This window comes from Ranitomeya variabilis, chromosome 4, assembly GCF_051348905.1.
Source record: "Ranitomeya variabilis isolate aRanVar5 chromosome 4, aRanVar5.hap1, whole genome shotgun sequence".
Lineage (NCBI taxonomy): Eukaryota > Metazoa > Chordata > Amphibia > Anura > Dendrobatidae > Ranitomeya > Ranitomeya variabilis.
This window is the reverse complement of record NC_135235.1, coordinates 676539994-676557527: the sequence shown is the minus strand read 5'-3', so window position 1 is coordinate 676557527 and position 17534 is coordinate 676539994. Positions and strand designations below refer to the sequence as shown.

At 41.8% G+C, this 17534-nt stretch overlaps 1 protein-coding gene across 2 annotated transcripts in view; it reads right to left on the bottom strand.

Annotated features, from left to right (window-relative positions):
- Window positions 1-391: 391 nt before the first annotated feature.
- Window positions 392-17534, bottom strand: part of LOC143766320 (uncharacterized) — a 127038-nt gene continuing 109895 nt past the window's right edge. For both annotated transcript variants that reach the window (XM_077253909.1, XM_077253908.1), the window contains exon 7: window positions 392-1604. In XM_077253909.1, the coding sequence (XP_077110024.1) occupies window positions 412-1604 (1193 nt within the window). In that variant the 3' untranslated portion in view covers window positions 392-411. The remainder of the gene's footprint in view (window positions 1605-17534) is intronic.

Here is a 17534-nt window from a genome sequence, read left to right as displayed (position 1 = left end):
CGACTGTCTGCTATATAATTTTTTTCTGTAAAAATATAATTTCTCTGTGTGCTGGTAAATAAAATATGATACTCTAGTAATTCATTTTACAAATTCTAGATATGAAAATGGCTTCTCCCTGTGTGGAATTTTTTATGTTAAAGAAGGTAAAATTTCTTAACATGCTGAACATGAATATTGTTTCTCCACCGTGTGAGCTCTCTGATGAGCAACAATAAATGATTTATGTGCAAAATATTTCCCACATTAGGAGCATGAAAAAGGCTTCTCCCCTGTGTGATTTCTCTGCTGTATATCAATATAGAATTTCCAGTTAAAATGTTTCCTACATTCTGAACAGTAAAAGACTTCTTCAATGCTTGACTTCTCAGGTGTCTAACAAGGCATAATGCAACTTTTATAGCATTTTATTTATTCTGAATATGAAAAAGGCCTCTCGCCTGTGTGAGTTCTCTGGTGAATAACAAGAGATGATTTATGTGCAAAACATTTCCCACATTCTGAACATGAAAAAGGCTTCTCCCCTGTGTGACTTCTCTGGTGTTTAACCATATTTGATTTATCTGCAAAACATTTACCACATTCTGAACATGAAAAAGGCTTCTCCCTTCTGTGAGATCTCTTGTGTGTAACAAGAGATGATTTATGTGCAAAACATTTACCACATTCTGAACATGAAAAAGGTTTCTCCCCTGTGTGAGTTCTCTGGTGTGAAATAAGAGCTGATTTATCTACAAAACATTTCTCACATTCTAAACATGAAAAAGGCCTTTCTCCTGTGTGAGTTCTCTGGTGTGTAACCAAATCAGATTTCTGGTTAAAACATTTCCCACATTCTGAACATAAATATGGCTTTTCTCCTGTGTGAGTTCTCTGGTGTTTAACAAAAAATGATTTATCTGCAAAACATTTCCCACATTCTGAACATGAAAAAGGCTTCTCCCCTGTGTGAGTTCTCTGGTGTGAAACAAGAGATGATTTATCTGCAAAGCATTTCCCGCATTCTATACATAAATAAGGCTTCTCCCCTGTGTGGGTTTTCTGATGACTAACAAGAATCGATTTCCGGTTAAAACATTTTCCACATTCTGAACATAAAAAAGGCTTCTCCCCTGTGTGAGTCCTCTGGTGTGTAAGCAAATCTGATTTCTGGTTAAAAAATTTCCCACATTCTGAACATGAAAATGGCTTCTCCCCTGTATGAATTCTCTCATGCCTAACAAGATCTGATTTCTGGTTAAAACATTTCCCACACATGGAACAAGAAAATCTATTCTCCGCTGTGTGAATTTTTTTACGTTTAAGAAAGGACGTTTCAAGGGGAAAACTATTTCCATATTCTGAACTTGAAAATGGCTTATTTGCTTTAACAGCAGTTTGTCTTTTAATGCTTATTTTGTGACTTTCATTTTCCTTTGTGGTCGGTAATGAATCAGAAGACAGGAACTGTTCCCAAAGATCAGTTGAGAGAAGTGTGCTGTGAAGGGATGATGGTATAGCTGGAGTAATGGCATTCACTTCAGTTGTATCCGGAGGGATCTCAAAATCATCCGATTTAAAAACTGAACATGTCAGCTGTCCTTCTGATCTCCTGGTACAGTCATCTGCCAAGAATAAAAAAAAGTATTATTTTGAATAAAATATCCTTGAATTTTATATTTTTGACTGTTCCTACTTACAATGTAATTAGAAATGGCAAATTATGTAGAAACATTGAATTATTCACCAAGACAATGACAGATCAGAGAAAATCTTGTAGGATGAACCAGTAGAGCCTCCCAAATATTGGAATACAAAGCCACCAAAAAATTGCTAAGTAGGTGAAAATGATACTGATAAAAACTTCTACTCATCCCACTAAAAACAAGTCTTTACTCAGGTCCATCATCTGTCAATGGAAAAACAAATATTAGTGGCTCAAAGGCTCCTGAAAAACAAAATTGCTTCCTTAAATCAATCCAACACTACCTACTCTCCCAAAGTCAAATCTCCCCCTCGCTTTGGAGCCTTGCAATGTGCCCAAACTTCATTTAGCATCCGTGTATTTGGCATTGCTGTAGTGATAAGAAGCCACTTAATGTGCGGTGTTTCTCCTTTAGCACAATCTGGGCACTATGTGTTGGGTAATAAAATCCATGAAGTATAGTTTCTCCTTGCGGAGATTGACATGCTAAGCATGCCGAGATGAGGAGACTTAAAGCCGCAATGCTCCTCTGGGAAATATGCTAATTTTGCAAATTGTCTCTTCAGAAAAACAGTGTCTGCAAATTGAGATTCTGGTTTTGCTATTATTGTAAGTCATGTGTCAAGGCTCGTTAAAGAGTCGTCATTGACTTGTAGGATTGCTAGCTTCCAATAGGTAGTTTAATCCCATAATCCGAAAAAAGATTTAATGTAGGCAAGGCATTAGCACTTCGATTATTGATGCATAATTAAGTTACCTATTTGAGGTATGAAGTGACACGTTAAGAAGCAATAATAAAAAAAAGAAAACTTTATTGACATATAGTTTTAAAAGATTTACAATTTTTTAATAAAAAGACAGGATGATGTAGGGGAAGGACCTCCAAAATACAAACAGGGGGTGACCCACCGGTTCCCAGTTATGATGTCTAGTTATAAATTGAATATACGTATAACGTATTAAAATGCTTTAATCAGTAACCCTATGGAGTGAAAAAGAAAATAAAGACCAGTCTATGTGGATGGACGGAATCAGCGTCTCTTTAGAAATACCATATAGCGGTCTGATGATTTAAATAAGGGTATACCTGAATAATGAGCAGATGGTAATATATCTGTGCACCCAGCTAAATCTAGTACATCAGAAAAAAAAATATATTAATAATGAAAAATGGCTCTAAATAGATTTGGAATGGTGATGGAGAGAGATGGTATTTGCTAATAGCATAAATTGCTGTGCATAGAAGGAGCGTAATGCTAGAACCATAAAAAGAGGTAGGACTAGAGTTCTAGTTCTCTTCCTCTCTGAAGAGATAATTTGCATAATTAGGGTAATAAAATGGCGCATTTGTAACTTTCACTCTCCAAGATCCAGTGAACGCTAACATTCAGGAAAACACTGTGGAATCTAAATAGTCACTACTCCTAGAGATCAATTCACTGAGGGTTATAATTTCCAAAATGGAGTCACTTTATGGGTGTGTGTGCAGTCCAGCCAAAGCAATCATATCCCTGAATCAGTCAATTGGTAAGCACCACACCCTAATAAAGCTCAAAGCTTATTGCTGGAAGCAGCCAGATACAGTCTTATTCTCCTCAGTTTCAGTCCTCTGTGCTCAGCTCCCAACTTGTGTAATTTTTCCCCTTTTGTGAACCTGGATGGCTTATTGATTACTCTTGCGTCTACTGATTTTGTATTTTCTCTGCACTCCTACCTCTGACCTGGCTAAGTGACTGCAAACTATTCCTGCAAAATCTCTGTTCCAATAAATAAATGGCACTCCTTCCCTTCTGAATCCTGCCATGTTCCCAGAGAATATTGTACAATCGTACATAGGGTATTGTTGGAATCAGAAGTTGGAAAATAATTTATAAAGGTCCATTTTTTCTCTTGTGAAAACGAAAAAATTGGGTATATATATATATATATATATATATATATATATATATATATATATATATGTACATTACATTCCACTTTGTCATGAAGAATGCAAATTTCTAGAATCAGGGCCCTCAAAGTAATTTCAAATGTGATTTGTTATCCAATGAATAGGTTTTGTAAATTTAGCTGAACATAAAGACTTTTTGCTCAATTTGTAAGTCTTCTATCAACCTAAAATTAAATGTTGAAAAAAATAAAATAAGATGTTGGAAAAATGCTGCCAACTTACAGCAAGATACAGCAAATGCCATTTATTAATAGGAATGAGTGAACCTGAACCAGAAAGCATGGGGTTGTAACTGGACATCTAGTGTTCGGTACCGAACAAGGACATTTTACTGTATGTCCAGTTTCCTGTTTGGGTTCGTTAGTCTAATAAAGCTTGTTGAAAAGCTGTAGTGCAGCCAAATCAACAAGCTTTTAGACTGTGGGAACTTCTGGAGTTTTCAACCTGGATGGTGTCAAGATGTGATCATCCATGCTGAGAACCACTGGTGAATGAGATGTTGCGAGTGCAGCGTCAGTGACCGGGGGTGACGTCATAGAGGTTACATCCGGTCACTGAGGCTCCTTTCCCAGCTGGGCTGAACTGCAGTGACTTCGGTGAGATCCCCGCTAGCACCGTGAGCCGCTGCCTGCGGTCTTTTTTATAACTTAAATGCAACTCTCATCATTCTCCCCTGCTCACGCCGATCGCCGGCAGAGCAGGGGAGAATGATGAGAGCCGTGTTGAGCACCCAGTGCTGGGGAACAGCGCTTACTATAAAGCTTCTTCACCGGCGCTGATGCATGTCACCTGGATGACATCCATGTGTTATGCGTATGGATGTGTGCGGGACATTTTGTGGCCTGTGCTGAGATTAAAAAAACGGACATGTCAGTGTGTTTTGCCCACGGACGCATGGTCCGTGGAAACACACTGACATGTGCACAGACCCATTCGCTTGAATAGGCAAATAGCACTCAGTTCCTCCCGAATCTCTCCGTATGGCTAAGTAGTACTGTACAGTCACATATGGGATATTGTCACGTTCAGCAGAAGCTGTGGGACAAATTTTGGTGCCATTTTTGCCTACTTCTTGTGTGAAAATGTAAAATCTTTGGCTAAAACAAAATTTGGGTGGTAAAAATGTAGTTATTTTGTCTTCACTGCCCAATGGTATAAAATTCTGTGACACACCCATGTTGTCAATATGGTCACTGTGCAGCGCCCCAGAGACCTGTTCGTTGCAGTAACATCGCTCTGCCGCTAAGGGGAGTGATGGTACGTCTGATTGCCCTGAAGGAGTTCACCTGACCAGGTATCACAGGAACCAATACACTTCACAGTCTGGCCTCCAGGGGGAGCTAAGGGTGCTATGTATTAGGCCACTCCTCACAATCTGGTAAAACTGGGGGTTGGATAGGAAGTTAGAGAGAAGCTGACTGGATTCGATCCAGGCAACATCCTGTGGCAGAGGGTGTTGCGGGGGAAGATTCAGGGGGGTCCCTGTCAGGGGTGGGATCCTGACAGAGGCCTAGCGAACAGAACAACCAAACGTTACGGCGGTATCTTAAGAAAGGACAAGAAGCGAGGTTTATTGTGAAGCAGTGAGAAATGAGATCACAGCAAAAAGGAGATAACACCAGCAGGAGTCGTACCCCGAGATCGGCAACATCCTACTGAGGCGCGTCGCCGGTGGCCGGAACGCCGGGGAAGTATTGGGCTCCACGCATTACTTCAAACAGCGGCAGGACAGTTAATTATAGGTTGGCTGTCTCACCTAAATCACCTAAGCAGACATAGGGGGCGTCACTAGGGTCCCGGAAGAACTCCAGGCCTACCCGTCATACGGGTGCGTCCTAGCCATATCATCTGGGGGACAGAGAAGAACATCAGAATAGAGTTGTGAGAAAGAACATCAGAAACAGACACAACAGTTGTGAGGACTATCCCGTGGTGCTCAGCAGGGAAGTACTACAACACACAGGCACTAGAAGGGAGGCACTGATTTCCACCTGTGAAGGGAACTCTGGATGTGCCTTCGGACCGGCCGGTCTCAGCCAGCCCTGTTAGCAGTGCTCTGGATTGCGGATCCTGAAGCCTACAGTAAAGAGGTAAAGAGACTGCAACCCTGTGTCCTCATTATTTCATCGCACCACGCACCACCACCTTTAATTGGATGCCCCTTAGCAGGGTCACGGACCGGGTCAGGCCACCGTGACAACCCCAAGACCGAGACTGAGAGGCCCGGTACCGAGTGCCCCGCGGCCCTGCGTCTGGGGGCGCTCCAACTGCACCGCTAGATGAATTGAGAGGTGCAGTTCGTAAAATGGGGTCACTTATAGGGGGTTATGTTGTTCTGCCACCTCATGGCACATGCAAACCATAACAGTAAAATGTGGCACTTTTTGCATTCTGAGTTTTGCACTGTGCCTGAAAAATATTTCCCGATTACATGTAGGGTATTGGCACACTCAGGAAAAAATGGACCTCAATTTGTTGCAAAAAAAAAATTACTATTAGCTCTTAGAAAAATTTAAAACTTGGGGCTAAAACCACATTTTAGTGGTAAAAATTAGTGATGAGCGAGTGTACTCGTTGCTCGGGTGACCTCCGAGTATTTGTTAGTATTCGGAGATTAAAGTTTTCATCACCTCAGCTGAATGACTAAGGCTAGATGCACACGTTGCAGAATTGCCGGGGAAAATTCTGCGGCAATTCTGCAACTCCTGCCGCGGGTATATCGCATGCGGAATTGGCATGCATATTCCCCCTAAACACTAGCGTTTTGCAAGCATAATTAGCTTGCAGAATGCTAGCGTTTTCCAAGCGATCTTTAGCATCGCTTGGAAAACTGATTGACAGGTTGGTCACACTTGTCAAACATAGTGTTTGACAAGTCTGACCAACTTTTTACTATTGATGCTGCCTACGCAGCATCAATAGTAAAAGATAGAATGTTAAAAATAATTTAAAAAAATTAAAAAATGGTAATACTCAGCTTCTGATGGTCCCCGATCTCCTCAGCGGCTTCCGTCCCTATAGATGCTTTGTGTGCAGGACCTTCGATGATGTCGCGGTCATGTGACCGCGACGTCATCGCGGTCACGTGACCGCGACGTCATCACAGGTCCTTCACACAAAGCATCTATAGGAACGGAAGCGGCCGCGTGCACCGCTGAGAGGTTGAAAGACTCTGGGGCCATCAGAAGGTGAGTATATCACGATTTTTTATTTTAATTCTTTTTTTTTAAACAATTATATGGTGCCCAGTCCGTGGAGGAGAGTCTCCTCTCCTCCACCCTGGGTACCAACCGCACATGATCAGCTTACTTCCCGCATGGTGGGCATAGCCCCATGCGGGAAGTAAGCAGATCAATGCATTCCTAGGTGTGCGGAATCCCCGCGATTCCGCAAATTTAATGAACATGCTGCGTTTTTTTCTGGAATGCGATTCCGCTCAAGAAAACAACGCAGCATGTGCACAAAAAATGCGGATTGCATTCTATTAAATAGGATGCTTAATGTGAGTGTTTGTTTTGCGGTTTTATAGCGTTTTTATAGCGAAAAACCTTGAAAAAAACGCGAAAAATCTGCTACATGTGCACAAAGCCTTACAGGTAGTAGCCAGCCTGAGTACATGTGGGGGTTGCCTGGTTGCTAGGGAATTCCTACATGTAATCAAACTGTCTAGTAGTCGCAAATCATTCAGCTGCTGCAAGGAAAACTAAATCTCCGAGCAGTCATAAATACTCGAAGACCACCTGAGCAACGAGTACACTTGCTCATCACTAGTAAAAATGTAATTTATGCTTTCTTCACCTCTCAGTGGTATAACATTCTGTAAGGCATATGTGGTGTTAATATGATCACTGCAACCCTAGATGAATTAATTGGGGAGTGTAGGTTGTAAAATTAGTTCACATATAGGGGGTTTCTGTTGTTCTGGCACCTCAGGGGCTCTGCCAATGTGACATGGCACCCTCAAACCATTCCAGCAAAATCTGAACTCCAATATGGTGCCTCTTCCCTTCTGAGCTTTGCACTATGCCTCAAAAGTAGTAATCCCCTACATATGGGGTATCGGTGTACTGAAGAGAAATTGCCCAACAACTTCTGGGGTTCAATTTCTCATGTTACCCTTGGTAAAATAAAAAACTGGGGGCGGAAAAATTATGTTTGTGGAAAAAATAACATTTTTTAATTCCACGTCTTTACGATATAAACTTCTGTAAAGCACTTTGGGGTTCAAAGTGCTCACCACACATCTAGATAAGTTCCTTGGGGGTTTAGTTTCCAAAATGGTGTCACTTGTCGGGGGTTTCCACTGCTTAGGCACACCAGGGCCTCTCCAAACCCGACACGGCATCCAATCTCAATTAAAATTTTGCGTTGAAAAAGTCAAACGGTGCTCCTTCCTTTCCGAGCTCTGCCATGCCCCCAAACAGTGGTTTACCCCCACTTTTGGGGTATCAGCGTACTCAGGACAAATTGTGCAATAACTTTTGGGGTCCAATTTCTCCTGTTACCTTGGGAAAATAAACAAATTTGAATCTGAAGTAAATTTTGTGTAAATAGAAAGTAAATGTTCAAATTCCTGTGAATCACCTTAAGGGTTAATACACTTATTGAATGTGGTTTTGAGCACCTTGAGTGCTGCAGTTTTAGAATGGTGTCACTTTTTAAAATTTTCGCCAAATTTTCATTTTTTCCACAAATAAAAAAAGTCATATCAAACAAACCTTACCACTATCATGAAGTACAATATGTCACGAGAAAACAATCTCAGAGTCAGTGGAATCGGTTGAAGCGTTCCAGATTTTTTACTTCATAAAGGGACAGTGGCCAGAATTATAAAAATTGTCCCGGTCATTAACATGCAAACCACCCTCAGGGGTAAAGGGGTTAAGCCACTGTGTGTCCCCTACACCCTCCACCTGTGGGAGTACAGTTCTTTAAGCACTGTGTATACTCTGCCCCCTCAGCCTGTAGGAGTACTGTCCTTTAAGCCGCTATGTGTACTCTGCAAATCCGTCTATGAGATTACTGTGCTAAGAGCCGCTGTGTGTACTCTGCACCCTCCGCCTTTTGGAGTACGGAGGGTGCAGAGCCACTGTGTGTACTCTACACCTTCTGCTTGTGGGAGAACTGTCCTTTAAGCTGCTGTGTGTACTTTGCACCCTCCTCCTGTGGGAGTACTATACACTTAAGCTGCGGTGTCTACTCTATCCCCTCCGCCTGTGGAAATACTGTAATTTTAGCTGCTTTGTGTACCTTGCACCGTCTGCCTGTGGACGTACTGTCCTTTAAACTGCTGAATGTCCCAGCACCCTACGCCTGTGGGAGTACTGTTCTTTAAGCGCTATGTATACTCTGCTCTTTCTCCCTGTGTGAGTACTGCACCATTAAGCTGCTGTGTGTACTCTGCCGCCTCTGCCTGTGGGAGTACTGTCCTTTAAGCTGCTGTGCGTACTCTGCACCCTCCTTATGTGGAGTACTGTCCTTTAAGCCACGATGTGTTCTCCGCAAACCCACCTGTGAAAGAATGTGCTAAAAGTCGCGGTGTGTCCTCTGCAACCTACACATGTCAGAGTACTGTCGTTTAAGCGCAGTGTATACTTTGCACCTTCCACCTGTGGGAGTACTGTGCTTTAAGCTGCTGTGTATACTCCGCAAACCTGTCTGTCAGACTTTCGGGTTCATATTCCAACAGAACACGTGGTTGGGCATCAGTGCCCTCAATTTCTTCCAATTGTTGGCCAGGTCCAGGTGGATGGCCCATGTAACTACAGCCAGCAGTCATCAAAAAGCAGAAGTGTCTGCTGCATGACTTGGGGCTCAGAAAGCTTTCTTTATTTGCAAGGGGTGAGGTGGAAGACAGATGCTCATGGAACGCTAGTGCAAAATCTGTGCTTTCAACAGGAAGACCAAGCAAAGGTACCAAAGGCACTCTGAGCCAATCAATCTAAAACCACCTCTACCTGTTCTGGCCTCACTTTTCGTCGAGTGGTGCTCGTGCCTACACAGAACGTCCTGTCGTCTGTGTGCAGTAGAGGAAGGTGTTTCATTTTGGCATGTAGCAGGCATTGATGTGGAGTCAGTAAACCAAACCTACAGAGAGTACGGAAAGTATTCAGACCCCTTTCAAATTTTCACTCTTTGTTTCATTGCAGCCATTTGGTAAATTCAAAAAAGTTCATTTTTTCCTCATTAATATACACTCTGCACCCCATCTTGACTGAAAAAAAACCCAGAAATGTAGTGATTTTTGCAAATTTATTAAAAAAGAAAAACTGAAATATCACATGGTCATAACATAAGTATTCAAACCCTTTGCTGAGTATTGAGTAAGCACACTTTTGAGCTCGTACAGCCATGAGTTTTCTTGGGAATGATGCAACAAGTTTTTCACACCTGAATTTGGGGATCTTCTGCCATTCTTCCTTGCAGATCCTCTCCAGTTCCCTCAGGTTGGATGGTGAACAGCCATTTTTAGGTCTCTCCAGAGATGTTCAATTGGGTATAGGTCAGGGCTCTGGCTGGGCCAGTCAAGAATGGTCACAGAGTTGTTCTGAAGCCACTCCTTTGTTATTTTAGCTGTGTGCTTAGGGTCATTGTGTTGTTGGAAGGTGAACCTTCAGCCAAGTTTGAGTTCCAGAGCACTCTGGAAGAGGTTTTCATCCAGGATATCTCTGTACTTAGAATTCATCTTTCCTTCAATGACAACCAGTTGTCCTATCGCTGCAGCTGAAAAACACCCCCATAGCATGATGCTGCCACCACGTTTCACTGTTGGGATTTTATTGGGCAGGTGATGAGCAGTGCCTGGTTTTCTCCACACATACCGCTTAGAATTATCACCAAAAAGGTCTATCTTTGTCTTATCAGACCCATAGTCTGGGAGTCCTTCATGTGTTTTTTAGCATAATCTATGCAGGCTTTCATGTGTCTTGCACTGAGAAGATTCCGGGCCACTCTGCCATAAAGGCCTGACTGGTGGAGGGCTGCAATGATAGTTGACTTTGTGGAACCTTCTCCCATCTCCCTACTGCATGTCTGGAGCTCAGCCACAGCACTCTTGGGTTTCTTCTTTACCTCTCTCACCAAGGCTCTTCTCCCACGATTGCTCAGTTTGGCTGGATTGCCAGGTCTAGGAAAACTTCTGGTGGACCCAAACTTCTTCCATTTAAGGATTATGGAGGACACTGTGCTCTCAGGAACCTTGAGTACTGCAGAAATTCTGTTGTAACCGTGGCCAGATCTGTGCCTTGCCACAATTCTGTCTCTGAGCTTCTTGGGCAGTTCCTTTGACCTCATGATTCTCATTTGGTCTGACATGCACTGTGAGGTCTTATATGGACAGGTGTGTGCCTTTACAAATCAAGTCCTATCAGTTTAATTAAACACAGCTGGACACCAATGAAGGAGTAGAACCATCTCAATGAGGATCACAAGGAAATGGACAGCATTTGACTTAAATATGAGTGTCTGAGCAAAGGGTCTGAATACTTATGACCATGTGATATTTCAGTTTTTCAACTTTTTTGAATTTACCATATGGCTGCAATGAAACAAAGAGTGAAAAATTGAAAAGGGTCTGAATACTTTCCGTACCCACTGTATGACTCCTCAATTTCCCTGACTCCTGACTACACGACTCTGACTCCACAGCACTGGTCACTACTGAGCATGTACATAAAGTGCTGCACAGATTCATCTAAACTAAAAGCCGATATCCTTAGATCAGGAACAGAATAGACATTTACAGGACATTTCATAACTTTTCCAAATTCTTATCTAAAAATGTACAACACAGACTGCATTAAACTACTGTATTCAATTTATTAGGTATTTTAGGAGTTGGTTGTGGTCCATTTTATATTGACCGACTCCACCAAAATCGACACTAACTCCATGACTCCAACTCTACAACCCTGATAGCAGGCACAGATCTACCACATCCTCTCTCTCCCTGCAGTAGCTACACCACATCCTCTGTTTGATGCTCTCTTCATTGTTTTCAACCCAAAAAAGTGCAGAATATTAAATGGCCTGTATGCATACACTCCCTGACAGAAGTTATGTCGCTTATCCATGTTATGTAAATAAAAGCTTATATCCTGACCTTAAATTCATCCATTAGTTGTATAAATTATTTTTTTGAAAGCTGAAACTCTCCGAAATGTGGTTTAGGTTAAGAAAATAAATTGGCATCAATGCAGAAAATATTGATCAGTTAATGGACACAGAATGGTCAGATTTTGGCAAGACAAAAGTTTTGTCGCCTGGTCATATAATGCACCCAATCCTAGTTTACATCCTCTCCTGTGCTCAGTAAATGATCAGTTAATTAGTGTGTGTGTGTATAAAAAGAAACCCAGCACCCCAGACCTTCACTTGAACTGCAACTTGAGCTCTGACAACATGCCAAAAATCCACCCTGCGACCAAAGCCTGGATTATCAATTGGCTGAAGACCAGATCCACTGCAGAGGTGGGTGGCACCTTTAATGTGTCTTCATCATCAAGTACAAAGAATTAAAAAAAGATTTGAAGAGACTGGAGATGTGTTTGACAAGCCCAGGTACGGCAGAACCCGCAACACAACTACTCAAGAGGAACGTTTGTTGGTTAGAAAATCCAAAGCAAACCCCTCTTCAACTGCAGTAGAGCTTCAACAGGCCTGGTCAGCTAAAGTCCCTGTGTCAACTAGAACAGTTTGTAGGATTTTGTCTCAAAATGGCCTCCATGGTCGAATCAGTGCCCAGAAGCCAGCACTAAACAAAAGGCAAATAAAAAACCGTGTGGCATTTGCAAAGTCCCACAGCCTGCTAAACAGATGGACGCTGGAAAAGCGGCAGAAGGTGGATTTCTCTGATGAATCTTCAGTAGAATTACACCACAGCCACCGCAAACACTGGAGGAGACCTACTGGAACCTGTATGGATCCAAAATACACCCAGAAAACAATTACATTTGGTGGTGGAAAGATCATGGTCTGGGGTTACATTCAGAATGGTGGTGTGCGAAACATTTGAAAGGTGGAAGCCAATATCAATAGCCTAACATATCAAGAAGTATTAGCTACCTCTTATATTCCAAATCATAAAACGGGTCAAATTCTACAGCAGGACGGTGCTCCATCTCATACATCCATCTCTACAACAAAGTTTCTCCATGCAAAAAAGATCAAGGTGCTCAAGGACTGGCCAGCCCAGTCAACAGACATGAACATCAGTGAGCATTTTTGGGGTAGGATGAAAGAGGAAGCTTGGAAGACAAAACCAAAGAATCTAGATGAACTCTGGGAGGCATGTAAGACTGCATTCTTTGTTATTCCTGATGACTTCATTAATAAATTGCATGAATCATTGTTGAACCGCATGGATGCAGTCCTTCAAGCTCATGGAAGTCACACAAAATATTAAATATGACTCTAATAGCACCACAACTTCATTCATCAATGTTATGCAACATATATTTGTATTTTAAGTTAATTATTTGTTTGAATATCACATTATTTTCTGACCATTCTGTGTCCATTAACTGATCAATATTTCTGCATTGATGCCAATTTATTTTCTTAACCTAAATCACATTTCGGAAGCTTTCAGCTTTCAAAAGAATAATTTATACAACCAATGGATGAATTTAACGTCAGGTTATAAGCTTTTATTTACATAACATGGATAAGCGACATAACTTCTGTCAGGGAGTGTACAGACAGCGGCCAGCAGATTATTACACTGCCTGTTTTCAGAGTAACCCCACCACCAAAAAAAACCCAGTGTTGGCTACCTTCTCCTCCCATGCCACGTCCACCTACACCTCAACCTCCTCATCCAGTTGGAGATTCACCTCATGGTTGTAAATTGTTATTTTTTTATTATTCTATGCTATTTTAAGTCTGTTCCCCAACTAAAACAAAAACCTCCACTAAAACAGCATTGCATACCTCCTCCCCTGCCTCTTCCTTCTACACCGCCACGTCTACCTCCTCCACTTGGATCTCCACCTCCTGGTTCAAATTATTATTTTTTCTTTTCTTTTATTCTGTCTTATTTTAAGTCATTTTCATATCCACCTTTGTTTGCACGGCAGTTGTCCTGTTCTTACCTCCATTTAGCTTTCTTTGCAGCCCCCTAACCCTGAACATTTTACAGCCATTTTAAAGCACTCAAGTTCGGGTCCCCATTGACTTCTATTGAGTTTGGGTCAGGAGTAGAGTTGAGCGAATTTGTTCGGGTTCCCTCTTATTCGTCAAGCTATGGCACTTACCGAATAAGCTGCAGAGGGAACCCGGCTTCCTGGACCACGCTGGCTGATCAGCTGAACGGCGCCTCAGCTACATGTGTCGTAAATAAGCAGGAACCCAAACAAATTAGCTCAACTCTAGTCAGGAGTCAAGTTCTGACCCGAACCGTACTTTTCACGGTATGTTTCTCAAAAACGGCAATTTTTTGATGTTTTAAAAAAATGAAAACAAATATATTAAACTATAATTACCAGAAATATAAAGTAAATATTTCAGAATCACTGGAATGAGAATAAGCATCCAAACGTATCACCACATGAAGTGGCACACGTCAGATATAAAAATGGGGCCTCAAGAAGAACACAAAACTGGCTGCGGGAAGTGGTTAAGTCAGAGTATGTTGGGTAATAACTACAAATGAATAACTAGTGGAGAAGCTTCTGTGGGGTAATTAGAATATTTGACACGGCGTGTTGTGAATTCTGCTTTTGGGTTCCCTCCGGTGGTTGTTGGTGGTAGTGCAGTTGCCTCTGGGTTGCAAGCCTGGGCAGGTGTTTCTGCTGATTGCAGCTCTGATTGGGCTATTTAGGTGTGCAGGATCCATTAGCCCTTGCCAGTTGTCCATTGTTCTTGGAGGTGTTACATCTGTCTGATTCCTTTTGCTCTGCTGCCAATTCAGCTAAGATAAGTTTCTGTTTTTGTCTCTGCAGCACACATGCTGTGTTTTACAATTCAGTGCAATTCATTGTGTTTATTTGTCCAGCTTAGACTGTGTTTGGATTTTTCAGTCATGTTGGATTCTCAGGAGATGCAGATATACATTCCATGTCTTTAGTTAGATGTGGTATTTTTGTATTTTCTGCTGTGGATATTTTTAGGATTTTAATACTGACCACTTAGTACTCTGTCCTATCCTTTTCTATTTAGCTAGAGGTGCCTCTTTTGCTGATTCCTGTTTTCTGCCTGTGTGTGTCTTTACTCTTATATTCACAGTCAATATTTGTGGGGGGCTGCCTATCCTTTGGGGTTCTTGTCTGAGGCAAGATAGAATTCCCATTTCCATCTATAGGGGTATTTAGTCCTCCGGCTGTGTCGAGGTGTCTAGGATGTGTTAAATACACCCCACGGCTACTTCTAGTTGCGGTGTCAGTTTAGGGTTTGCGGTCAGTACAGGTACCACCTACTCCAGAGAAAGTCTCATGCAGCTCCAAGGTCACCGGATCATAACAACGGTGGCTCTTGGGAATCTAAACTATTGTAAGAGCCAATATTTTTTGTCAGATGGGTTTCTTGAAGAAAACATTTTATAATAGAGCTGAGGTATCTTAAATTTAGATCTTGGGTATTTGCCAGAGGTAATGGAGACTTTTTTCAATACTACCAAGGAGTTACAGACTCAAATAAGTATTAAACACATCACCAATTTTCTAAGTAAATATATTTCTAAAGATGCTATTAACTTGAAATTTTTACCAGATATCGGTAAAAGCCAATCCAAATCAGCACTAGATGTCTATAAAATATTACAATTTTTACTCACTCATATATAGTTCCATTAATTCCACAGCACTTTACAGACATCAGCGTTGCTGTCCCCGTTGGGTTCACAATCTAATTTCCCTATCAGTATATATTTGGAGTGTGGGAGGAAACCAGAGTAAACGGAGGAAACCCATGAAAACATGGAGAGAACATACAAAGTCCTTGTAGATGTTGTCATTGGTGGGATTTAAACCCATAACCCCAGCGCTGCAAATCAACAGTGCTAACCACTGAGCCACCGCACTGCCCACAAACTATGTGTAATAATGAGAAATCAAAAAGGGAAAAGCTATTAAACTTGCTTACTGAAATGTAATTAATACTTGTACAAAAGCCTTTGTTGGTGATGGCAGCTTCAAGATCCCCCCTGTATGGAGAAACAAGTTGCATGCATTGCTCAGGTGTGATTTTAACCCATTCTTCCACATAAACATTCTTCAAATCCTGAAGGTCTCGTGTGCTCCTATGAACTCTGAGCATTAGTTCTTTCCATAAATGTTCTATTGGTTCAGGCCAGGTGATTGGCTGGGTCATTCTAGCAGCTTTATTTTCTTTATCTGAAACAAATTGAGAGTTTGCTTGGCTGTGTGTTTGATATTATCTTGCTGAAAAGTCTACCCTCGTTTCATCTTCATCATCCTGGTACAAGGCAGCAGATTTTTATCAGGAATCTCACGGTACATTTGTACATTCATTCTTTCTTTAATCATATGAAGTTTGCCACTATCGTGTGCTGAAAACAGCCCCACACCATGAAGTTCCCACCTCCCAACTTCACTGTTGGTATGGTGTTTTTGAGGTGATATGCAGTGCCTTTTGGTCTCTAACCATTGTGCAAATTATGGAATCCAAAGACATAAATTTTGGTCTCATCTGACCAGACTATATTCTCCCAGTATTTCACTTTCTTGTCTAATGTTGTTGAGCAAACTTTAAATGCGCTTCCACATGCCTTTTTTCAGCAATGGAGTCTTTCGTGGTGAGCGTAAATACAGGCCATGGAGGATGAATGCATTAATTATTGTTTTCTTTAAAACAATTGTACTTGCTGATTCCAGGTCTTTCTATACCTCTCCCCAGGTAGGCCTTGGCTCTTGGACTACTCTTCTGATTTTTCGTTTCACTGTTTTGTCTGAAATTATAGTAGAAGCACCAGATCGTGGCCAGTTTACAACGAAATTATGTTCCTTCTATTTCTGGATTATGGCACCAACAGTACTCGCTGGAACTTTTAGTAGTTTAGAAATTCTTCTGTAACTGATGCCATCAGTATGTTTTGCAATAATAAGGTTGCGGACGTCTTGAGGCAGCTCAATGGTTTTATCCATCATGAGATCTTTCTTGTGTGCAGCTTGGTAATGAGACACCTTTTTATAATCCATCAGTTGAACCATTGGCAGCATTGCTTTCTAATTACTGATAGATTTCCGCTGGTGTCATGACATTCCATGGCTTTTTGCACCTCTCTTTCTTCATGTGTTAAATACTTTTTCCCTGTGGAACCTGTCAGCAGGATTGTGCACAGTAACCTTCACACAGTGTCAGGTCGGCGCCGTTATACTGATTAAAATGTTACCTTGGTTGATGAAATCCATCTTGTGGTTGTTTTTTAATCATGATTTTCAGTTTTTAGTTAATGATATGCCCGTGCTGCGGGGCAGCCTGTGGAGGGGTTTTCATGTTATGCTCTGATTAGGTATTCATAGTACAGACTGGTGACAGGTCACTGATCCCTCAAAAAAAAAACCCGTCTGCAGGCAGGTGCCAGCCGTGGACCTGCGCTGCAGCATGATCGCATGTTTAGTGTCCTAGTAATAACTGTTCTTGAGGTTATTGAGCAAGCTTAAAGGGAACCTATCACCCCGTTTTTTAAAGATTAGATAAAAATAGTGTGAAATAGGGGCAGAGCTGGGCTTTACATTAGTGCCTTTTTGTTGCCTTTATTCCCCCGTTAGGCTGCCGAAATACCTGTGTGAAGTGGCCGTTTTGTCCTGTCACTCAAGTTGGTCAGGTCGGATGGGCGTGGTTACAGCGCTTTTTTTCCCTCAGAAACCTGCTCATCATTACGTTGGTGGCGTAGTGGTGTGCGCATGTCCAAAGCGAAGATCCACTGCCCAGGAGATTCAA